Source organism: Delphinapterus leucas, chromosome 11, assembly GCF_059928025.1.
Source record: "Delphinapterus leucas isolate spDelLeu-1000000601 "Yukka" chromosome 11, BTC_Dleu_Yukka2, whole genome shotgun sequence".
In the NCBI taxonomy this organism is placed as follows: domain Eukaryota; kingdom Metazoa; phylum Chordata; class Mammalia; order Artiodactyla; family Monodontidae; genus Delphinapterus; species Delphinapterus leucas.
In genome coordinates this window covers 95,806,444-95,831,876 of record NC_143139.1, presented here as the reverse complement: position 1 = coordinate 95,831,876, position 25,433 = coordinate 95,806,444, and the positions used below count along the sequence as shown (strand labels likewise).

At 44.7% G+C, this 25,433-nt stretch overlaps 1 protein-coding gene across 7 annotated transcripts in view; it reads left to right on the top strand.

Moving 5' to 3' along the window:
• TCF20 (transcription factor 20) overlaps positions 1 to 25,433 on the top strand; it is a 192,519-nt gene that overhangs the window by 118,027 nt on the left and 49,059 nt on the right. For all 7 annotated transcript variants that reach the window (XM_089921395.1, XM_022596544.3, XM_022596545.3 and 4 more), the window contains one exon: positions 18,563 to 24,280. In XM_089921395.1, the coding sequence (XP_089777521.1) occupies positions 18,563 to 24,280 (5,718 nt within the window). The remainder of the gene's footprint in view (positions 1 to 18,562; positions 24,281 to 25,433) is intronic.

Genomic DNA, 25,433 nt, shown 5'->3' with positions numbered 1-25,433 from the left:
GTGAATTATGAGCACTGATGAAGATTTAAATTTAACCCTGCTGTGATTTTTATGAATGGACTATAGACCCCAGGGTATGGGAGCTTTCTTAATTAGAGAATGACACAGAAATTAACTGTCACAGAGTGGTTTTCTATCAGTCATTTGTTATTTTGTTTTTTAGGGTTTTGTTGTATTTTGTTTGTTTGATTGATTGATAGATAACTTCTCCCAGTTTTTTTCCTTGTTGCTTGTCTCTTGCCTGTTTTGTCATTGGTTCAGATTTTTACCTGGGAAAGTGAGAGATGATGGTAGTACTGATAATGATCACTTTAATTTATGTGGTACTTAGCAGTTTACAGATTTATTGTTGAGCATTCCCATGAGGCAACAAGGTAGGTAATTTGCAAATGAAGAAAGTGGGACTTTCAGGTTAAGTAATTTGCCCAAGTCACAGAACAAGTGCGGCAAAACTAGTATTTAAATATAGGTTTCCTGATTCTAAATGTAGTATTTTTTTCCAGTGCATCACTCAGGAGAATCTATTGAAAACAGGTTTAATAGGGAAAGCAATTGTACCTTGCAAAAATAAAGTTGTATTTTTGCTCATTTGGGTTACTAAAATAAAATTCTATTTCCAGAAGGTTTTTTAAACATGTTTTTCTTGGTCTCTTTCTTCAAGACATTTGGTTTGACTCCTAGGTGAGAAAGCAAGGCTTGGTGCTCTCACTGTCCCGTAAGGGGAGAAATGGTTGTGTGCTGATTGGGCGGGGGCAGTCAAGGAGGGCTTTATGGTTATTGCTTTGCAAATCTCTCTTTTTTAAAAAAAATTAGTTAATTAATTTATTTATTTTTGGCTGCGTTGGGTCTTTGTTACTGCATGCAGGTTTTCTCTCTAGTTGCCGCCAGGCCAGCGGGGGCTGCTCTTCATTGCGGTGCGCAGGTTTCTCATTGCCTTGGTTTCTCTTGTTGTGGAGCCGGGCTCTAGGTGTACGGGCTTTAGTAGTTGTAGCACGCTCATTCAGTAGTTGTGGCTCTCGGGTTCTAGAGCGCAGGTTCAGTAATTGCGGCGCATGGGTTTAGTTGCTCCACGGCATGTGGGATCTTCCCGGACCAGGGCTCAAAACCCGTGTCCCCTGCATTGGCAGGCGGATTCTTAACCACTGCACCACCAGGGAAGTCCCGTTTTGCAAATCTCTAGAGAAAGACAGCAAACAGTTGTCAGGAGTAGTTTCTTTTGTCTCTCAGTGCCTGTTATTTGTACACTTGGCACTCTCCTTGTTATGGTTCTGGCTTGCCCTTTTTTTTTTTTTTTCCTTTTTGAAATGAAATGAGAACATAAAATACAGTCGAGAGCTATAGCCATTCACGAAGATCCTACGCTACTGAAATGATCTGTCTTTTTATTTCTTTAAAATCCTCCAACTCCAGATCAATTTGCTGATTCTTGAGGCTCTTCTTGGAGACTTAAAGTTGACCCTTTCTCTTTAGTTTGGAGCTGGAGTTTAGAAGTTTGTTACATGTTTGAAACAATTCTTCCAGCTGTTTATAGGTGTGGAATTTTTGTGGGGTTTTTTGTTTTGTTTTTTGTTTCTCTCTTTTTAAGTGGGAAGCTCAGTAATCTTTAGGACACTTAGCTTATACATGCATTTAACAGGAACCAAAGCGTTGTCTCTCAGTATTTTCAAGTTGTGGTGAGTTTGAGGCAATGGTGCATGTTGTAGAGTGTGTCCACTTGGCTCACCTCAGCTCCTCCTAATTCCTGTGCTCTTTCACAGGAATCAGTCATCCAGACAGTATTCCTCCCATGCCTGCATCCCCAGCCATACGGAGAGGACCCCATAAACTGTAAAAAGGTCCATTGGCTTTTATCTGGAGTGGACTGCACCCATAGAGCTCAGTTCTGCCTTTGCTTCATTTGGCAGGTTGACCAGTGGTCTTGGTACCTCCAGTAAAATCAAGTCTTAATGCTTCAGTTGACTGCATTTCTCATCGCTTTACCCAGGAAGCTAAGGACATGTTAAAATCTGTTCATCCCATCCTGTATTTCCTTTCTAAGGTTGCTGGGGCAGTGCTTTTGTTTTACAGCGTGTTGTCCGTTTGGCCTCAACTTCTGCTCATAAATTCAGATGTGGTCAGATGGTGCTAAAAGAGCTTTTTGCATTTTAAGCATGTCTGATTGACTAGTTCTCGTCTCTTCGTGTTTATGTGTATGTATAGTATCTTTTAATATTTTTACATTTCTTTGTGCTAAACTTAAAAAATACTTTTCTGCAAAGGTCAGAGCCTTTGGAAAAAGGTAACCAATTTTCAAAACTATTTAAGATGTCTTAAAAAAAAACGTTTTGATTTACACTATTTACATTTTTAAATAAGTTACGTGGTTTTTGTTCATCAGAAGTGGCGATCTGTAATGTTCAGCTTTTGTGGAGGAGGTGCAGAGAGGTGAGGCTGAAAGCGGGGAATGAGGGAGGGATCATAGAAACTCATTCTCAAGATTAACTTCCCTCACAGATGAAAGCTTTTGGTCTCCATCTGTTATCTTTGCTTTTGTCAGAAGGAGAATTTACATTGTCAACTTAATTCACCCAGCCTTTGAATACTTGCTACATGTATGGCAGTAGGAGAGCCAAAGCACTAGCTGTTGGGGAAATAGAGGGTTTAATTACTCTCAGGTAATGTTGGTAAACTCCTCTAGGAAGGAGTTAGGGGAAAAGCAGAATTTGCACTAGTCCTTAAAGGTGAATGGCATGTCAGCAAAGCTAACATTATTCAGGCAGAGGAACCAGCTAGAACAAAGGAAGGACTGCTGAGGTGTATGTGGGGGCACTGCGGAATGCACCGAACAAGAATAAGGACAGGAGAGGTTAAGGGCACATTCTTTTTAGACCTGGGTTTAAATCCCAGCATCTCTTCTTCACTGACTAGCTAACTAACCTTGTGAGAGTTACTTCAACTTTCTGAGCCTCAGTCTCTCCATCTGCAGAATGGCTAATAACTACATCATAGACTTGTTAACATTAAATGAGACTATAATATATTGCCTAGCACATAGTATAAGGACTCAGTAAAAATAGCTGCAGTCATTAAATTTCTTTGCTTTTTAAATTTTATTTGTTTTAAAGTTAACATGTTCATTAAACCAGTTCCTGGAAGGTGACTGTCCCCTGCAGTCTCACTCCAAAGACAGCTGTTGTCAACAGTTTGATGAATGTCTCCTTTTTAATTTCATGTCTATACATCTTTTTTCTTTATATTTGTTTTGATTGCCATTGTTCCAGCTTTAGAGTGTTCGGGAGGCAGGGAAGAGGAACGCTCTATGGCGTTCCTAGAAGACAAGACTGAGTTGTCTGTGTGTTGTACTAATGATTAGGAGCCAGGGAAGGTGTTAGAGGTCAGGGAGTGACATGATCAGATCTATTTTAGTAATAATGCTGAAATGTATTTAAATTGGGTTGTGGGGAAGCGAGTCTTTGCTTGGCTGTTAGAACGCCAGGCAGATGTCAAAGAGGTTTGTTACATGCTTTCAACCATGTAACCCTAGTTGGGGAAATGAGGCACTCAGCTGAGGTAGGGAAGTGAGGACCAGGCAGGGACCAGGCACTGGATAGTGGTGTGTGGACAAGAAATGCTGTAGCTCTTCAGGGAAGGCAGGATCACTGAGTGTTTCCTGAAGGCTTCAGTGAGGAGGTCAGATGTGAGCCAAGCCCTGAAGAATGACGCAGATTTGGGAAACATTTTTGGGAGGGGCAAAGCACAAGTCAAGAGGTAGGAGTACAGGTATTGACACTTGGTCTGGATGGAGTGGTGGACTTGAGTTGGCCAGCAGTGAGCAGTGTGGTTGGAATGCCCTCGTCAGATCTGTTACATGCTCTGCCTTGTGGCACTGATCTCACTGTTTGCAGTTTTCTCCTTTCCAGAGTGTAAGCTTTTTCAAAAGGGCAGAATAGTTTTAGTCATCCCTGTATTCCCAGGCCTGGTAAAGAGCCCAGCACATAGTAGGTGCTATTAAAAAAAAAAATTGAACGACTGAATATTTGCTGTTTATGGAAATTATAGACTGGATATCCTGTTGTCCCCTCAAAGTCAGGATCTAAAAATCCTAATCTCGTTTCTCTCCCCCTCCCCTTTTCATTCTGCCCTCAGCTGTGAGGCCTTAAACAGGTCACCCACCCCTGTGCTTCCACAGCACCGTGTGCTTACCTCTCCATCCCATAATCATTTGTGTACACCTGTTTGGAATCACACTGCACAACCCTCACCAGCACATCTGGAGTCCAGCATGTCACACTCCCTCAGCTCCGGGGATCCCACATTGCCTTTCTTCCTCAGTAGCTGTTTCTTCTCTTCACTCTCCTTTTCTGGCTCCTTTTCCTCTTTCCCAGCCTCTAAATGTTGGAGTGATTAAGGGATCAATCCTACACAAATCCCTAGACCAGTGGCTTTAAACCTTTTTTTGACCAAACTACACACCAACCTGGTATACGCACACTACATTCACTTATGCACCTAGACACTCATGCCTGAAGCAGAAGTTTCATAAGAAAGTTCTCATACTTCATCTTACTCTGAGCCATGGACTCTGTTACTTTCCATTCTGTTCTATTTCATTTTTTTTAAGTACCGTTCATGACCCACTAAATTGATTTCACAACCTTCAGTTTGAAAAACTGCTGTGGGTGATCTCATCCACTCCTTTGGCTTTAAATACTATCTCTGTGCTGATGACCTTCCCATTTATATCTCCATCCCCACCTTTCCCCTGAGATCCAGACATGCCAGCTGTCTACCTGACATCTCCACTTGGACGCCACTAGGAATCTCAAAGTTAACATGTCCAGCAAAGCACTGTTGGTTTCCTTCAGTCTCTCCCCCTCCCTGCCTTGTCCCTCTCCATAAACGGTGCAGTGGTCACAGTTGCTCAGTAAGGGACGGTGCTGGAGTATAAGCTCCCTGGACCTGGCGCTGCCGCCTGATGGGCTCTGAGGCCTTGGGCAATTGCTGAACCTCTCTCTGCCTCACTGTCTTCATTTTAATAAAGTGGGGTTTTCAACTATACCTTCCTCCTGGGACTGTTGTGTAGACCGAATGGACTTTTACCTGTAAAGGACATAGAGCAGTGATTGGCACATGGCTGCTGCTATTTGTCATCATTGTTGGGTCCGTCACATCCAGTTCTGATCCATTAGCAATTTCCATTAGCTCTGACTTCAAAATATATCCTCTCTTTGACCACACATCACCACCTCCAGCAACACCACATCCATCTCTGCGGCCAACATCTCTTACCCAGGCGACCAAAATAGCTTCTTAACTAACTCCCCGCTTCTGCCCTTGCGCCTCCCAAAGTCTGTTTTTCAAAAAACAGCCAGAGTTGCCATTTGAGAATTGAAACCAGAGTATGTTGCTCTCTAGCTCAAACCCTCCAAAGCCTTCTAATAAAATCCAACATCCTTATGTGGCTTAAAAGGCCTTTCATCTGTACTTCTCAGACTTTCGCACGTATGTGACTCACTGTTGAGCGTGTTAACATGCGGATTCTGATTCTGTAGGTTCACGAGACCTGAGACTCAACATCTCCAACAAGAACCCAGACGGCAGTGCTGCTGGTCTGCAGACCCCATGATAACAAGGCCTGTGTGCTCAGGGTCCTTTCCTCTGGCTGCGCCTCCCTCTGTTCTCCCTGCACTTTGGCCACGTCGGCCACTTTGTTGATCCTTTCACCAAGCCCTTTCCTGCCTCACCTCTGTGCTCCTTTCCACAGGTCTCTGCACAGCCTATCCCCTCACCTCCTTCCAGTCACACATCACCTCCTCAAGGAGGCTTGTCTTCCTGTGTAAACCATCCTGTTTAAATCCCACCCTTTCCCCTACACCCTTCTCTCTGTCCCCTTAGCCTCCCTTACTTCTCCCTAAGCATTTCTTAGTTCCTGGCGTGTATTTATTTGTAATTGTTTTGTCTTTATTTGCTGTTTTCATGGAAGATTGGGACTTGAGACTTGTTCATAGCTGTATCTCCAGAACCTAGAATCAGTGCCTGGAACGTGATAATTTGCTCAAATGTGTATTGAAAGATGAATATACATATGTGTAAATGTTTCTCCTGTGAGACATGGGCCCCTTGAGGGAAGGCACCTTCCTTACTCCTTTTTGCATTTTAGGTGTTTAGCCTGAATCCTCATTCTGGTCCTCTCATACCCCTCCTCACCCTCATAGCATCAGTCTTCAGTGATTGTTAGCTACTGTTTGCCAGACCGTTCTGGGGGGCTTTCAATAACCTTTTTTGTCTCATAACCAAACTTTTTTTATGTAAGTAACACATGACTTTAGTCTTACTAAAAAAAAAAAAAAAAAAAAAATCAAACAAGTAAAAAGTTATTCCTCCCCTAGTTAATGTTTTGGTATGTATCCTTCTCAGCCATTTTCTAGACTTATTATTTTGAAATTTATCAGTAATAAAGGAAAAGATGGGACTTGCTTCCAGTATCAGGAGAAGTCTTCTTAGTGGAATAGTGCATTGTATCTTTCATCTTATCAAGGGCAAACTCCAGGGCAGTTCTGTTCTACAGTTGAAGAAACCGAAGCTTAAGAAGTGAGTAATGTGCTCAAGATCTCACTAACGGTATGATGCAAAACCAGTTCAGAATCTGACTGTGTCCGGGTTCAGAGTCCATGCATGCCCTTTCTGCTACATCATGCTGCCAGGAGCTGTGGGGACAGAGACAGGAGTGGTTGACTCACTGGAAGGAGGCTCCCGAGGAAGGGATGTTTGAGCAGGTCTTCACAGAAGCGTCTGAGTTAATCAGATGGTAGAAGTGGACAGAGAACTAGCATTCTAGACATGGTAACAGCTTGGGCAAAGACCTGAGGTCTGAAGCACCTTTGGGGTATGGAGAGAAGTTCGGTGTCACTGGAGTAGGAGGTGTGAAATGAGGTCATGAAAAGTGGAGCTGGAAATGCTGTTGGTGTCAGAAGCTGAAGAATCTTAAATTCCATGCTGTGAGCTCTGTGGTGTTTCCTCAGACTGGTTAAGTGGGAAACCAGAATTTTGTTTATTTGCAAAATGTGTCAAACATACAGAAAAGCACAGAGTCTAATGACACCTGTGTACCCATCACCCAGATTTAACAGATGTCACAGTTGGATCCTCCTGAGTACCTCCCTCCCTTCACTTAGAACCATATTCCCAAACACCAGACCTTTTTCATATGTATCATTTCTAAAATTTATCCATGTTCATACATACAGAGCTAGAGAACTAGTTTGGAATTTTTCCATTGTTAATTCATCTAATATAGTAAAAGGAATAAAAGCTTGATCCTACAAAATCACAAGTAGCCCCTCAGGCTGGTTTGACATGTCTCCATTCGGCTGAAAGTATATCCTGGCTTTCTGGCACTGTTGAAGTTATTATAGGCTTATACCTTGTACTTTGCCCCTTGGAGGATCAGCCATTTTTCTAAGAAGGCTGGGTTCCAGTTAGTGAGGAATGGCATTTATAAACTCGAAACTGAATGTCAGCTTGGTTCCCTAGGATTATTAACGTTTTCTTCTAAAATTACAGTGCCTCTGTGTGTGTGTGTGTGTGTGTGTGTGTGTGTGTGTGTAATGTTTAGCTTTCTAATTCACCTGGAGTTTATTTTTATGGTTATCATGAGATGGGATCTAACACAATTATTTTTCTCGCTGAAAAATTCCAGAAATGTAGCATGTTATCCCAATACCCTTTAATTTATTTTAATTATAATTTAGAAAAAGTTATGATACATGGTAGGACAAATATCTTCTGACTTTTCAGTTTCCCAAATTTTTTTGACTAGCTTCACATGTTTTCTTTAATTGAGCTTTAGAATTCATTTATCAAAGCCTCACAGAGACAGTGGAGAGTCCTCTGGTTGAGGGGGTGATGGTGAGGAGACTTGAAGAATGAGGCTTCAGAGCTTGGGAGATGAGTTATGTTGAGCAAAATAAGTAAACTGATTAAGCAAGTATGTAAGTATATGTTGAGGATAATGGGAGCCAGGTGTCTTAACTATCTGAGGAGGGAATTACAAACATGGAAAGATGGAAGGTTGGAAAGATCCTTGAGGGTTTTGGGTTGGAATTGGAGGTGTCAGGATGAACGCGTGGTTCTTAAACGTATATACAACTGTAGATATAGAAGTACTTATAGGTGTGGGTGTTCGTGTACATGCATAATATTTTCTACCTAGAAACAGTGACATCCCAATAGCAATGAACAATCCTAGCACTCAGATCCTTGTTTCTAAATATTATTCTCCTCTAAAATGAATCAAGTGTCCTTGGAGAAATGGCTAGTTCCAGGGGTGGGGGTGGGGAAAGTAAATGATGAGCCTAAAACATCTTGTGCCAGGAAGTAAGGGAATGCTCAAGGAATGGAACATGTCATAAGGATACAGGGGCCAGTTTGAAGAGGTCTCCACTCGGCAAGTGTGGATAGTTTGAGAATCAAATAGATGAATGAATACATGGGTGAGGAGGGAAAGTTCTGCCTGCTAATGATGGATAGAGAATCACCATTTGGCAACCATACTAGAGGTGTTTGATTCACATGGGAGTCATCAATGAGTGGATGTTTGACAAAGAACAAGATGTTGGCATAATCTCAGGATTCTCCCATGAGATACTCAACCGGTTACAAAGGTAAAGTGGTAGCTTTACAGTGGAGAAGCCTGGCAGAGATGGGCTTGACCAGGTGAATGAGATTGACATCACCACCAGTGGAGGGATGGCTTGCCATCCATCCCTGATGTGATACACTGAAAAGAGCACAGCATCACGTCTCTGATACTACTGCCAAGATAGCGGGACCTGAGCCTGGACATGCAGGTTGAGGACCATGCTACAGAATGAAAGGGCTATGCTCTGTTAAGGACATGGAAGTCTGGAAAACATTGGGGAACTGTTTCAGATTGGCGAGGCACTGGTGAGACATGGCAACTTGTGTTCCTGGATGGGATCCTGGGCCAGAAAGGAAAAAGAAACGTTGTTGGGACAGTTAACAAAATTTGAGTGGACTCCGTGGATTGGATTGGTGGTGTAGTATGAATGTTGATTTCCTGGTGTGGAGGGTTTTATGCTGGTTATGCAGATGAATGTTCCTTTTTTTTTTTTGGAAATGTACACTGGACTATTTAGGGGTGATGGGGCTTCATGTCTTCAGCTTACTCTCAGAGAGGTCAGGAAGAAGCTAATAGGTATTTATACAGGCTGTATATAGTCGCCCCTCAGTATCTGCAGGGGAGTGGTTCCAGGACCCCCTCAGACATGAAGATCTGTGGATGCTCAAGTCCCTTATATAAAATGGCACAGTATTTGCATATAAACTATGTACATCCTTCCATACATCATCTCTAGATTACTTACAGTACCTAATACAATGTAAATGCTACATTACATACACATAGTTATAAACTCAGTGTGAGTACTATATATTATAAATAGTTGCTGGGCAAGCAGCAGATTCAAGTTGTGCTTTTTGTAACTTTCTGGAATTTTTCCCCCCTGATACATTTGATCTGTGGTTGGTTGAATCTACAGATGCAGAGCCCATAGATAACAGAGGGTTGACTGTATAGGTAATGAATATGTATAGGTAGTGGAGCAAATGATATGAAATATTAACTAAAAAATAAAATGATATTATCAGTTGGGGAATCTTGTTGCTTTCCTGTACATGTGAAATTATTTCAAAATAAATTATTTTTTAAGACCCTACTGAGATTTTGACCAGAATGTTATTAGTTTTATAAACTGATCTGTGGAGACTTGACCTCTTTATGATACTGTGTCTTTTCATCTAGATACGTTATGTGTTTCCCTGGTGGGTTGGTTTATTTTGTTTTGTTTTTGAGCTCTTCTTTGGAGTCCTTTGGTAAAGTTTATTTCGACATGTAGCTTTTGCCTACTTCTACTTTGGATTAGTCCTCTGGTATCTTTTTAATTTTGTTGCTGTTATAAAATGAAGCCATTTTTGCCTATAAGTGGCAACACTGATTGCTTTCTGTTATCCTTTTTGCCTGTGAATGTTTAGAAATTATGTACTCATACAACCTTTAAGTGAGAAAAAAAAGTAATAACATCTCAGAAGCCCTCAGGCTCAACAGTTAGGAAAAACCCACAGGGAGCCCCAGCTAGCTCCAGAGATACCACCAGCTCTACCCCTTTTCCAAAACTATTGGCCATTCTGCCCACAGTTGAGGTCATCTAGATTGATCTTGTGAATATGAGACAGGCAGCTATCTAATGGGAATGGGGTTGAGCCCCTTTGGCCTGTCCAGGAGAAGTTTATGGCGTTTCCATGCAGTTACAGAAACATGTGGTGATAGGATGCTGTGGTCTCTTAGCTATTTGAGATTATGTCTAAAAATAGGGCTGCCCACTCTGGGGTGGAATTCAGCTGTTTTTAGGTCTAATTCTGAAAAATAGCTCAGAGAGCTGGTGTTTTCTGTGTACACACTCACTTGGGCACCACAGTGTATGTGTGGTGTTGGTGCCAGGTTTTCTAGAGCGAGGATTCCTGCCTGACATTGCCTTTCTCCCCCACCTGCCCCTGGGCTTGTAGGGTCTCCTCTGCCTTCCTTTTTCCCTTCTCAGTCAGGGAAGTGCTTTGCTGTCAGCAGAACAAAGATATTTTTGAGATAGTGTGAGAGGTATATTTTTAAAATAAGGTTAATGAAATTTTAAGTGATTATTTTCTATGCAAGTATTAATGTCTATAGAAATGAAAATGCATCCACAATCCTGCCTCCCTGAATAATAGAAGGGTTTTCACTTTTCCGTACTGTTTGGCCCTGGACCAAATGACTTCCAGATAGTTGTAACCATAGCACAGATATGGTTACTTTTCTTCATCTTAGTATGTGAAATAAGCATTTCCTATGGTGCTAGAATCTTCACAGTTGTTTTCAATGAATATGTACTATTTCACTGCGTGAAAATACCATAATGTGTTTAATCATTTTCAAACGCTAAAAAGTTAGATTCTTGCCCATCTTTTCTGCTTATAGATATCACTGGAGTGAATACGTTGGTACCTTGGTTTTTGCTTGGTTGTTTTGAGATTTCCTTAGGATAGAAATCTAGTAAATATTGATAGAATTACTGGGTCAAAAGATGTTAATATTTTTATTACCAAATAGCTTTTCCAAAGGGTTGTAATAATTTATGCTGCTTTGCTGTTGTTTGTACCAGCTTCACCCCAACCTCACCAGGTGTCATATCAGCTCTGCTTTTTTTCTTTTTTAATTTAATAGCTATGAATTTGTGCTCCCACTTTTTGCCAGCAATGTATTTGATCGTGGTTGAAGGTGGATGTGTTTTATAGCTTGCATGGTTAATACAAAACAGGTTTTGACCCTCAGAGCAAACTTCTTACATCTGTAGCACTCTGGTGGGTGTCTTTTCCTCTAGACGACAGACTTGCAAATTCTGAGTTGGTTCCTTAAGCTGCCTTCTGGGCTCCCAAGCCAGGGACAGGCCAGCACCATCAGCACATTATCTTACTCTTAAGGCCTAATTGTACTGAGACACCTGTCAGCCACCAAGAAAGGTCTAGGCTCTGTTCATCTGCAAATATGATATAGAATATGAAATATCAAATCAAAACCTTGAGCAAATCTTTTTGCCTGATCTACTTAGGAAGATTCCATGTTTGCACATACATAGAGCAAACAACATAGAACTACCCAGGTATAGAAAGTCAACTCAACTCTGAAAAATTTCAAGATTTCCTTCTAAAATAACTCCCAATCTGTCAAAGTCTTGCTGCTGTTTCACGGAAGGCTTCTGTCAGAAGTGCAGGTTGGGTTCTGGGGTGGGCATTCCATATCCCACCTGTCTGTTTACTATGAATGTTTTGCCTGTTTAACTTCTCTGAGCCTCACTTTACAGAAAGGAGCACTAATACTTGTTAGAGCATGGTGAGGATTAAATACATTAATATTTATGTAAAGCGCCTGGTACAGTGTGTGGCTTGTGTTAGAGATGCGGGAAATAGGTGATAGCTACAGTTATTGTCTAAGTGTTAGGATTTTTTTTTTTTTTTTTTTCTGGCTGTGCTGCTAGGCATGTGGGATCTAGTTCCCTGACCAGGGATCAAACCTGTGCCCCCTGCAGTGGAAGCCTGGAGTCTTAACCACTGGACCACCAGGGAAGACCCAAAGTGTTAGGAATATTTAAAACCTGGATTTAAGTGCTCCTTGCTCAATTTGTGGTACAGTGAAAGAAGGGAAAGTGGGTTTTAGAACCAAAAGAATTTGAGTTATAGGATATCAGCTTCAGTTTATCCTAGAAGAGTGACTTTTGGCAAATTACATAATTTATCCTTTTTTTTTTTCTCACCTGTAAGTTGAAATATATGTAAAACTACCCAGTGCCTGACACACAGAATAAATGGTAGCTATTATCATCAATAGTGCATACCTTTAGATAGTGGTTAAAGGCAAATGCACTTCACTAAGTTTGTTTTTACTAACAGAGAAAAGCTAACAAATGACCTGCTTTAAGGAAGACTTGTGGAAAAGGTCACATTTCAGGAGCTCTTAAGATTCTGGGAACCATGTGACCTGACTCAGTAGGAAGGAATTTGTGGACCTAGGGATGTTTCAGAGATGGCTTCAAGGTGAGGGCAGGACGATGGCCCAGAGCAGACGGAGCAGGTTTGATTGAGAGGGTGGAGATGAGCAGAAATTGGGTTGGGAAGATGCCAGAGGGCTTCAAGGCATGTGGGGAGGCAATGCTGTCAAAACAGCAGGTGAAGAAAAGCTGTTCCAGGTGATTGGTTCTGGGAAAGAGACCTTCTAGAGATGTTATTCTAGTCCAAGAAAGATGAGAATGGCAGTGACAAGGCTGGAGAGGTAAAGGGCAAATCCAAGAGGTGGAAAAGTCACAGGATTAGGTAACACCATAAATACAAAGAGTTCAAGGAAGAGGTGAGTTTGAGGTTGTTCTCAAGCATCTTGCCTAGGGATGTCTAAGAGGTGATCGTGGTTCTCCTTGGGGATAGGAAGTTGGGTCAATTGAGGAAAGAACATTTTTGTCCTTGAGAATGAGTTGGTGACTGCCTAAAAATGTATTTTGTCATCTTTATGGAAATTAATCCAGCCACAAGTGACACTGCCTAGAGTCTTTACATGCAAAAGTGACTGTTCTGTCTCCCATCCACCACCAAAAGAGGGCTGGAGGCCTTGTCATTAAAACCATTACCATATGGTTAGTAAGTCCTGCACACCTGACCCACCCCATCCCTGGCGGTCAGCGTCCCAACCAATTTTGAATCCTGGGCATTTCTTTCCTCCTTGCAGCTTGGCTGTGCATTTTGTCTGACATTTATAGGTGTTTTGTTATGGGAGGATTTTTAGACCCTCTGGTATGTTGCATGAAATAGAAGTCTCTCCCTTCCCAAGTGATAATATTCTACTCTGAAATCCTAGGAATGAGAGAAGAATGATATTAGTCAGGGTCCTGGTGGGAAACAGATGGCACACTCAAACTGGGTAATTTAAGGAGCATTTAATTGTTTCATTCAGGCAAAAGGAAGCTTTCTATTCCAGGTATGAAGAGTTTTGATAGAGGAATTAAGGATTTACCCAACCATTGGAAGAACTGGGATTGGGAAGGTCAGGGAAGCTGCTACCGATCATCTCACACTGAAACACCACTGTGAGTGGTTCTCGTGAGCTCATGGGGAAGCCGCTTAGGAATCCACGTCTGCTGCAGCCACCTCCGGGAGTATTACCGTCTCCTTTTCTTCTGCCTTTCAAATCTTTCTTGTGCTCCTCTTTGTAAACTCTAACCCAGATTATGCTGGAAAAAGGGTTCTGAAAAGGTCGCTCTCAGGTTCTGATCTGCAGAGGAGAACTTAGAAAGAGGGTGGTCACAATGCTGCTGAGTTGTCCACAGTGCAGAAGTGGGACTATTTACAAAGGGCGAGCAGGGACTGGGGACACCAGTGGAGAAAGTGGAGTCTGCTGGGCTAGCAGTAGCAGGAGGTGTTAGTATCCCTGGGCCTGGAAGGCAAGAGGAGGAAGCCATTCCTCGAGCCTGGAGACGGCGGCTGCTGCGGTTGCCCACCCGGGGCTTGGCCATTGGTGGGTCATCTCAGCCAGCCTCAGCCACTGCACGGTGGGAGCCAGGAGGGTAAATTCCTCCTCTTCACCCTCCTCCTGCCTCTTCCAGGCAACTGGACCAGAAGCCAGAGGGGCAGTGGAGCCTCTTGACGGTCCCTATGGTGCCCCCTCCCAGAGACAGTAGGATGGAGGTGGGTGAGGAGTAAGGTTGGAGGGAAAGCGGAATAATCCACCAGACAAGGGCCATAACTACAAGTATTTGTGTTGTTAACATCTTGAAGATTAAAGCATTTTTTCAAGGTAAGGGAGGACAATAAGCAGAAAATCAAAGGTTAAACCTGGATAAAAGAGGAAGCAGGTACTGGGAAAGATCTCTCAAGGAAACTGTCTTGAAGACAGTTTGGAAAACTTCGTGGAGAAGAGAATGGTTTGGGGAGTGGGATGATATCGGACACAAGGAGGAAGAAGGACAGAGAAGGCTAATGTTGGTTTTCTACAGACGACAAGGTCATTGGCCCTGGGGTAGGGTGGAGAGTGCGGCTGCTGGGGGAAGCAGTGCTTGTAGTGAGGTCAGTGTGGACTCTGGATCACGAACCATGGAACACATAAGGCACTACGTTCTGGACTTCACCAGTGCACCTCCATAGCCCTCCCGAAACCATTCAGAAGGTTAGGAAAATGGGAGAGAGCCAGGAAGGAGAGAGTTGGGGAGGGAGGCGAGTTGGTAAACCTTTTTCATATTAGGTATAGAAATTCCTTATGGGTGACTTTGCTTCCTTTTCGAGTGTCATATTTTCTTTGCTGCATCTGTACTCATTCAAACGAGGAAATTCAGGCATTTGTCACTGTTAATCATGAAGCTACAAAACAGATTACACTGATGCTCTGCTTTTCTTAAATGATGGGACAGTATTGGAATTAAATATTAGCAGCTTATTTTATACACTGCTGCTAAAATTAGTACTTTGGGTTTACATTTTCAATTGCTGGTATACTTGGTTTTCCTAATTGCTTTACTTGGAAATACTAAAAAATGAACTTGCACCCACTTTCTGGTGATCAGATACTGCATGTGTACTGAGAGTATTTAACTTGACTAATAACCTGCAGGAGATATCTGGCTGTGGTTTTTTTTTTTTTTTTTTCTTTTTTCATGTAGTCCATAAACCAGAACAATAACAATAGGGAAGAGGATGACATCATACAGGACAGGAAACCTCTGAGAAGGGCTGAGAGCACACCTCCGAAGGAACTGTACCTAAATCTGGCTCCCACTCTGGAGATGGGATTCTCTGAGGAGCCAGGCAGCCGGAGGCGGAGGCGGGAAGTGCTGATGTTACAGTGTTCTTTACTTCTTAGTAGCTCTTGCTGAGGAAAAATTTGGAGCAAGTGGCAACATTGTTTATATACTCATTTTTCAGAAGACGGATTTTATTTACAGAAGGATTAATTAAACAACATGTAAGATGTTTATTTATGGAGAGATGATCTCTCAAGGAAGCTTTTCATTAAACTGCCAGATTTAGTAGCTGCCTTTTATCATGTAGAGAAAGCCATTGGCATTAAGAGCTAGAGTAGGACACCACAAACAGGAAAAATACCTGTGTGGACAGAATTGGTCCTGACAGCCTTAGTTCCTGAGGTGGTTACTAACTTACCCTAAGTGGCTTAGTGGGGAGGTCCTTGTGAGAGGGGAATCGAGAAGCACATAACTTCAAAGTATTGTTGGTGGGGTCATCCACTTTCAAGGCTGACCTCTGACAGGACAAGTGGCAGTTGTCACGGACTCCTATTAGATCCTCTGGGTACTGTAGTGTTAAGAACGTGGCCTGAAGGTGCAGCCTGCCAGGCCAGCCTTGTGAACTCTGTGCTTCAGTTTCCTCATCTGGAAGGTGAGGATGCTGATTTTGTGAGGATTCAGTGAGTCAGTGCTTGTAAAGTGCTGGTACAGTATCAAGCACTCCAGTAAGCACTCCAGTAGGAGTTATCTGTTGCCCAGCAGATGCAGTGGAACACAGAAAATAGCTGTCTGTTGCAAAGGCATTTTGAAGAGGATGAGAAGAGGTTTCCTTTAGATTCTGAGATTATTTGTACTTGAATGTTTAAAGGTGACTTTGGGTCATGTGATTATATAATCAAACTTAATATCCAAGTAGTAGACTCTTGTCTAGCTATTTAGACTTAAGATACTTCAGGAGGAAGTAGGTCAAGCTTTCAGAGTTTAGAGTTGCTGACCATCTTCAGCTGTGGTCCATGTTTAATTTCTGCAGTCTTCTCACAGCTCTCATGTGGACTTAAGTGGGGTTTTTTCCCTCTGGAACTGGATAATTTTACAGGTAGGATCTCCAGCGTCATCTAGCTCTGCTTTCAGATCAGTCATATTCTATTTTCTCTTCCTGCTCTTCTCTCATCTCACTGCCACACCACCACTTCTGAGTATGGAAGTTCTCGCCTGGTTCTCTGAGGCTTACTTCTTGTGCATTTACTGGTTTATAGAATGTCTGCTGTGTGCTCCTTACTGTTTTAATGACAGGAGGATTACAGCAAGGCACCAAGTCTCTGCCCTTGGAAGTTTACATTCTAGTGGGGGCCGGGGACAGATAGTATAGAAGTAGCGCATATGTACCTGTTGGGAATAAATACTGGGGAGGAAACAAGGCAGGGGAATCAGGAAGGCCCAGGTGAGGGTGTGGAGTTAGCTGTTTTTTAATAGGATGGCCAGAGGAAAGCCAAACTGGTTCCTGGAAGGAAGTAAAGGGGCAAGCCGTGTGCCTCTGGAGGAGGAGCATCGCCGGCAAGAGCAAAGTTCCTGTGTAGAAATGCTGGTGGCCCGGCCCAGAGGCAAGGAGACAGCAGAACTAGGGCAGAGAGTGGCAGAGGAGGACGTCAGAGAAGTTAGGAGGTGGGGGGTGGGCCTCCCAGACCAGCTTCACTTGGGATGAAACGGGGAGCCACTGCAGGGCTTGGAGATACGGAATCCAGCTTACCAACTCACCTTTTAAAAGAATCACTGACTTTCCTGCCGGCAACTTCTTTTTCAGCTCCCCTGAGAGGGAATTAAGAAAGTAGATTCATAAGCCATTGTAGGAAAACTTTGTCTTAACTTACCCTAGCCCATGTGTGTTTTGTAATTTCTTTTTTGAATAATTGATTCTAAGTCATTTGGAGCAGTTTGACCTTGTCTTATTCATCTCTGACTCTGAGGAGACAGGCCCAGGCCAAAGGTGTAAAATAGAGAGCTAGCGGAAACCTGCGGTACAGCACAGGGGGCTCAGCTCCGTGCTCTGTGACGACCTAGATGGGTGGGATGGGGGCGTTGGGGTGGGAGGGAAGACCTAGAGGAAGGGGATATATGTATACCTATAGCTGATTCACTTCACTGTACAGCAGAAAATAACACAACGTTGTAAAGCAATTATACTCCAATTTAAAAAAACAACTCTTGATTAATTGTTTAAGAGGAGTATTATATTACATGAGAATTACATTAGCAAAGGTAATGCAAAGTGTTGACCCAATCAGATGACTTTGGGAAGAGTCTAGGTCCTAGGCTTGGTGAATTCTAATTTTCCTCTATATCTTTTGCTGTGCTCCTGTGTGACTGAATTCCCTCTTCCATAGGAATGGCCAATAATAACTTTGTGAATACTAGATTGGCAAGTCAGAAACTACATGGGGGTCAGAGATGCTAAAACTTCTTGCAAACCTCCGGAAGGAATCTGGACAAATAATCACTGCTACTTTGGCTTATGATGCCTAGCCCTTTGTACCTGGGAGTTGAGGATGGGGGCGGGTGGTGGGGCTTGGACATACTTATGTGTCAAGAAGAGATTAACCCGTAAGATTGTATAGCTGACTGAAGCAATAAGGAATCCATGCAGTGTTAAGAGTTGAGTGTCCCAGGGTCACCCACCATCACAGGTTGTTGGTAATTATAGTAAACCTGCAGTCACATGCATTAGGATATAAGGAGCTGACTTCTGTTCTCAGGCCGGTTCTATTTCTCAAAGTCGGGGAGGGGAGTAACTGCCTCATCATTAAGTGAGACTCTCGGTTCAATAATCAGTCTAATAATACATGAAACAAACTAAATGAAAGTGTTTTTTTCTCACCCCTCCCCCACCATAACTGGAAGACTTTAAAAAAATTGTTGGATTTTTTAATTGACAGTAATAATATAGCCCCATATTTAACCCGGTTGAATTTTGGGGGCTCATTTATCTAATAGTGAGGTTTTTACTGTATTGAATTTGTATTTACCTAGAATGTTTCTTTTCATACTATCGTAGACTTCTGCCTCACTCTTATGGATGTTTCTTTGCTTATTTGCAGCTTCAGAAATGGATAGGATAAGAAATAAAGGAGATGAAATTCAAACCAGTTAATTTCATCTGGGCATGTGAATTTTCACGTCCCCTGCTTCTCTAAACTTGATTTTATTTGTACTGAGGAGATGCATGTCTAATACTCGTTTTTTTTTCCTTCCATTTCCAGGAGGGCTGTTGGCCTGCTGCGGTGCTGCTGAACAGTATGCAGTCCTTCCGGGAGCAAAGCAGTTACCACGGAAACCAGCAGAGCTACCCACAGGAGGTACACGGCTCATCCCGGATAGAAGAGTTCAGCCCTCGCCAGGCCCAGATGTTCCAGAATTTTGGGGGTGCAGGTGGCAGTAGTGGTGGCGGTGGCGGCAGCAGTGGTGGTGGACGACGAGGAACAGCGGCTGCTGCTGCAGCAGCGGCAATGGCTAGCGAAACCTCCGGCCATCAGGGCTACCAGGGTTTCAGGAAGGAGGCTGGAGACTTTTACTACATGGCAGGCAGCAAAGACCCCGTGGCAGCCGGAACCCCGCAGCCTGCTCAGCGAAGGCCTTCTGGGCCTGTGCAGAGCTATGGACCCCCCCAGGGGAGCAGCTTTGGCAATCAGTATGGGAGTGAGGGTCATGTGGGCCAGTTTCAAGCACAGCACTCTGCCCTTGGTGGCGTGTCTCATTATCAGCAGGATTACTCGGGACCTTTCTCTCCAGGGAGCGCTCAGTACCAGCAGCAGCCTTCCAGCCAACAGCAGCAGCAAGTGCAGCAGTTGAGGCAGCAGCTTTACCAGTCCCATCAGCCTCTGCCGCAGGCCACCGGCCAGCCAGCGTCCGGCTCATCCCACATGCAGCCGATGCAGCGGCCCTCGACTCTGCCAGCCTCTGCCACTGGTTACCAGTTAAGAGTGGGTCAGTTTGGCCAACACTACCAGTCTTCTGCCGCGACCTCCTCCTCCTTCCCTTCACCACAACGTTTCAGCCAGTCTGGACAGAGCTATGACGGCAGTTACAGTGTGAATGCTGGATCCCAGTACGAAGGACATAATGTGGGTTCTAATGCACAGGCTTACGGAACACAATCGAATTACAGCTATCAGCCTCAATCTATGAAGAATTTTGAACAGACGAAGATTCCACAAGGGACCCAGCAGGGGCAGCAGCAGCAGGGGCAGCAGGGGCAGCAGCAGCAGCAGCAGCAGGGGCAGCAGCAGCAGCATCCTCCTCAGCATGTGATGCAGTACACCAACACTGCCACCAAGCTGCCGCTGCAAAGCCAGGTGGGGCAGTACAGCCAGCCCGAGGTTCCCGTGAGGTCCCCCATGCAGTTTCACCAGAACTTCAGCCCCATTTCTAACCCTTCCCCGGCTGCCTCTGTGGTTCAGTCTCCAAGCTGTAGCTCTACCCCGTCTCCTCTTATGCAGAGTGGGGAGAATCTCCAGTGTGGGCAAGGCAATGTGCCGATGGGTTCCAGAAACAGAATTCTACAGTTAATGCCTCAACTCAGCCCAACCCCATCAATGATGCCCAGTCCTAATTCTCATGCTGCAGGCTTCAAAGGGTTTGGACTAGAAGGGGTGCCAGAAAAGCGGCTGACAGATCCTGGGTTGAGTAGTTTGAGTGCCCTGAGTACGCAAGTGGCCAATCTTCCTAATACTGTTCAACACATGCTACTTTCCGATGCACTGACACCTCAGAAGAAGACCTCCAAGAGGCCTTCTTCATCTTCTAAGAAAGCAGACAGCTGCACAAACTCCGAAGGCTCCTCACAGGCTGAAGAACAACTGAAGTCCCCTATGGCAGAGTCGCTGGATGGAGGCTGCTCCAGCAGTTCCGAGGATCAAGGTGAGAGGGTGAGGCAGCTAAGTGGCCAGAGCACCAGTTCTGACACCACCTACAAGGGTGGAGCCTCAGAGAAAGCAGGCTCCTCACCAGCACAAGTCACTCAGAATGAAGCCCCCAGACTCAGTGCCAGTCCTGTAGCCAGAGAAGAGACCGCCTCACCAGGTGCTAAGGACATGCCATTGTCATCCGAGGGCAACCCAAAAGTCAGTGAGAAGACAGTTGGGGTGATTGTCTCCCGGGAAGCTATGACAAGTCGGGTAGAAAAACCTGGTGGGCAAGAAAAAGGCTCCCAAGAGGATGATCCTGCAGCCACTCAAAGGCCACCCAGCACTGGCGGGGGAAAGGAAACCAGTCATGCGTCACTTCCACAGCCAGAGCCTCCGGGAGGAGGAAATAAAGGAAACAAAAATGGAGATAATAACTCCAACCACAATGGAGAAGGAAACGGCCAGAGCGGGCACTCCACAGGGGGCTCTGGTTTTATAGGCAGAACTGAGCCTAGCAAATCTCCTGGAAGCTTGCGCTATAGTTACAAAGATAGCTTTGGGCCAGCCGTGCCAAGAAATGTCAGTGGCTTTCCTCAGTTTCCTACAGGACAAGATAAGGGGGACTTCACTGGCCATGGGGAGCGAAAGGGTAGGAATGAAAAGTTCCCTAGCCTCCTGCAGGAAGTGCTTCAGGGTTACCACCACCACCCTGACAGGAGATATTCTAGGAGTACTCAGGAGCACCAGGGCATGGCTGGTGGCCTAGAAGGAGCCACAAGGCCTAATGTGTTAGTTAGTCAAACCAATGAATTAGCTAGCAGGGGCCTTTTGAACAAAAGCATTGGTTCCCTATTAGAAAATCCCCACTGGGGCCCCTGGGAAAGGAAATCAAGTGGCTCGGCTCCTGAAATGAAACAGATCAATTTGGCTGACTATCCAATTCCCAGAAAGTTTGAAATAGAGCCTCAGTCATCAGCCCATGAGCCCGGGGGTTCCCTCTCTGAAAGAAGATCAGTGATCTGTGATATTTCTCCACTAAGACAGATTGTCAGAGACCCGGGGGCTCACTCACTGGGACACATGGGTGCCGACACCAGACTTGGGAGGAATGAACGTCTCAATCCAAGTTTAAGTCAGTCGGTCATTCTTCCAGGTGGGTTGGTGTCCATGGAAACAAAGCTGAAATCGCAGAGTGGGCAGATAAAAGAGGAAGACTTTGAACAATCCAAGTCCCAAGCTAGTTTCAACAACAAGAAATCTGGAGACCACTGCCACCCTGCTAGCATCAAGCATGAGTCTTACCGAGGCAACGCCAGCCCTGGAGCAGCTACCCATGATTCCATCTCAGACTATGGCCCACAGGACGGCAGACCCACGCCAATGCGGCGAGTCCCTGGCCGAGTTGGTGGTCGGGAGGGCATGAGGGGTCGTTCCCCTTCTCAGTATCATGACTTTTCAGAAAAATTGAAGATGTCTCCTGGGAGGAGCAGAGGCCCAGGGGGAGACCCTCATCACATAAACCCACATATGACCTTTTCAGAGAGGGCCAACAGGAGTTCTTTGCACACTCCCTTTTCTCCCAACTCAGAAAGCCTGGCCTCTGCTTATCACACAAACACTCGCGCTCATGCTTATGGGGACCCCAATGCAGGTTTGAATTCTCAGCTCCATTACAAGAGACAGATGTACCAACAGCAACAAGAGGAATATAAGGACTGGAGCAGCAGTTCTGCTCAGGGAGTGATCGCTGCGGCTCAGCACAGGCAGGAAGGACCCCGCAAGAGTCCAAGGCAGCAGCAGTTTCTTGACCGAGTACGGAGCCCCCTGAAGAATGACAAAGATGGCATGATGTATGGCCCACCGATGGGGACTTACCATGACCCCAGCGGTCAGGATGGTGGGCGCTGCCTCATGTCTAGTGATGGTCTTTCTAACAAAGGCATCGAATTGAAGCACGGCTCCCAGAAGTTACAACAAGAATCTTGTTGGGATCTTTCTCGGCAAACTTCTCCAGCCAAAAGCAGCGGTCCTCCAGGAATGTCCAGTCAGAAAAGGTATGGACCACCCCATGAGACCGACGGACATGGGCTAGCTGAGTCTACACAGTCATCCAAACCTAGTAATGTTATGCTAAGGCTTCCAGGTCAAGAGGATCATTCTTCTCAAAACCCCTTAATCATGAGGAGGCGTGTCCGTTCTTTTATCTCTCCCATTCCCAGTAAGAGACAGTCACAAGATGTGAAGAACAGTAACGCTGAAGATAAAGGGCGCCTCCTTCACCCATCAAAAGAAGGTGCTGATAAAGCCTTCAATTCCTATGCCCATCTTTCTCACAGCCAGGAGATCAAGTCCATCCCTAAGAGAGAATCCTCCAAGGACCTTCCAAGTCCAGATGGTAGAAACTGCCCTGCTGTTACCCTCACAAGTCCTGCTAAGACCAAAATACTGCCCCCACGGAAAGGACGGGGGTTGAAATTGGAAGCTATCGTTCAGAAGATCACATCCCCAAACATTAGGAGGAGTGCATCCTCGAACAGTGCGGAGGCTGGGGGAGACACGGTTACTCTGGATGACATCCTGTCTTTGAAGAGCGGCCCTCCTGAAGGCGGGAGTGGTGCTGTTCAGGATGCCGAGATGGAGAAGAGAAAAGGTGAGGTGGTGTCTGACCTAGTCTGTCCAGCAAACCAGGAGTTGAGCGTAGACAAGCCTCTTGCACGATCTTCAGAGGAGTGGCGTGGCAGTGGGGATGACAAAGTGAAGACCGAGACACACCCAGACACGGCCACTGCTGGAAAGGAACCCCCTGGTGCCATGACATCCGCAACCTCACAGAAGCCTGGGAGTAACCAAGGGAGACCAGATGGTTCCCTGGGCGGGACAGCACCTTTAATCTTTCCTGACTCAAAGAATGTACCTCCAGCGGGCTCATTGGCTCCTGAGGCAAACCCCAAGGCTGAAGAGAAAGAGAACGATACAGTGACCATTTCCCCCAAACAGGAGGGTTTCCCCCCAAAGGGTTATTTCCCATCAGGAAAGAAGAAGGGGAGACCCATTGGTAGTGTGAATAAGCAAAAGAAACAACAGCAGCCACCACCTCCACCCCCTCAGCCCCCCCAGATACCAGAAGGTTCTGCAGATGGAGAGCCAAAGCCAAAAAAGCAGAGGCAAAGGAGGGAGAGAAGGAAGCCTGGGGCGCAGCCAAGGAAGCGGAAAACCAAACAAGCAGTTCCCATCGTAGAGCCCCAAGAACCTGAGATCAAGCTGAAGTATGCCACTCAGCCACTGGATAAAACTGATGCCAAGAACAAGTCTTTTTTCCCTTATATCCATGTAGTAAATAAGTGTGAACTTGGAGCCGTTTGTACAATCATCAATGCTGAGGAAGAAGAACAGACCAAATTGGTGAGGGGTCGGAAGGGTCAGAGGTCCCTGACCCCTCCACCCAGCAGCACTGAAAGCAAGGTGCTCCCAGCTTCATCCTTTATGCTGCAGGGACCTGTCGTGACAGAGTCTTCTGTTATGGGGCACCTGGTGTGCTGTCTGTGTGGCAAGTGGGCCAGTTACCGCAATATGGGCGACCTCTTTGGACCCTTTTATCCCCAAGATTATGCAGCCACTCTCCCCAAGAATCCGCCTCCTAAGAGGGCCACGGAAATGCAGAGCAAAGTTAAGGTACGGCACAAAAGCGCTTCAAATGGCTCCAAGACGGACACTGAGGAGGAGGAAGAGCAGCAGCAGCAGAAGGAGCAGAGGAGCCTGGCCGCCCACCCCAGGTTTAAGCGGCGACACCGCTCGGAAGACTGTGGCGGAGGCCCCCGGTCCCTGTCCAGGGGGCTCCCTTGTAAAAAAGCAACCACCGAGGGCAGCAGCGAAAAGACTGTTTTGGACTCAAAGCCCTCCGTGCCCACCACTTCAGAAGGTGGCCCCGAGTTGGAGTTACAAATCCCTGAACTACCTCTTGACAGCAATGAATTTTGGGTCCATGAGGGTTGTATTCTCTGGGCCAATGGAATCTACCTGGTCTGTGGCAGGCTCTATGGCCTGCAGGAAGCGCTGGAAATAGCCAGAGAGATGGTGAGTACAAGAAATCCCTTACCAGTTGCTCTTTTTGTTACTTCTTTTTGATTCCTTTTCTTCCACCTTTACTTGTTTCAGCCGTATTTTTTATTCTTTCACATCACATGGTGATTCCTCCAAATTAAAGCCCCTAAGCTCATGTACAACACAGGGAATATAGCCAGTGCTTTATAATAACCATAAATGGAGTATAACATTTAAAAATTGTGAATCACTATGTTGTACACCTGTAACTTACATAATATGGTACATCAATTATACTTCAATTAAAAAATAATAATAAAGCTCCTAGACCCAAATAACAGACAGAAAATTAAGTAATTTGGACATTTGTTTCACTTTTTACTTTTATCAGCAATATGTGTTCACAGGTTACAGGGCCATGCTAGTGTCCTCCAGCTCATTAAAACAAACATCCCTGTTTCACCTGTTCTCAAACCTGATTCCTCTGCCAGTTTCCTGTGTTTCTAAACGATAAGTTTTTACTGCTACTTGTGTTATCTATGGATCTTTTTTCCCATTTTTCAACATCTGACTCTGTAATACTTACGAAATATACACTGTGGATATAACTTCTTTCTTTTAAAACTTTTCACTTCTCTAGAATTATTAATTCATGTTTTTATTTGCTTTTTATTTTCTTGGACCACATCTTTCCAATCCAAACGGCTCCTTCCAAGGGCGTTTTTGTTCTTCAGGTCTTTTTTTTTTTTTTTTTTAATTGGGGTATGGTTGTTTTACAATGTTGTGTTAGTCTCTACTATACAGCGAAGTGAAGTAGAGTTCCCTGTGCTATACAGCAGGTTCTCATTAGCTATCTACTTTATACATATTAGTGTATATGTGTCAGGTCTCTCATAACTTTTCCTGGGGCGTTCATCACAGTCATCATCATTTACTTCTTCCCTCTGTGGAATGCTGTTACCTTACCCATGTCTTTACCTTACTTAGTCTGGGTCCTCATTTAATGGAGTGCATCATCCTTTAGTATTTTCCTGAGAAAAAGGATGCTTGGGAGGTAAATACATTGAGATCTTATGTATCTGGACGTCTTTATCCCATCCTCACGTTTGATGGAGGGTTGGTTGGGTATAGAATCTAGTTGCCTCTCACGATCTTGGAGTCATGCTTCCTGACCTGTCCTCTACCT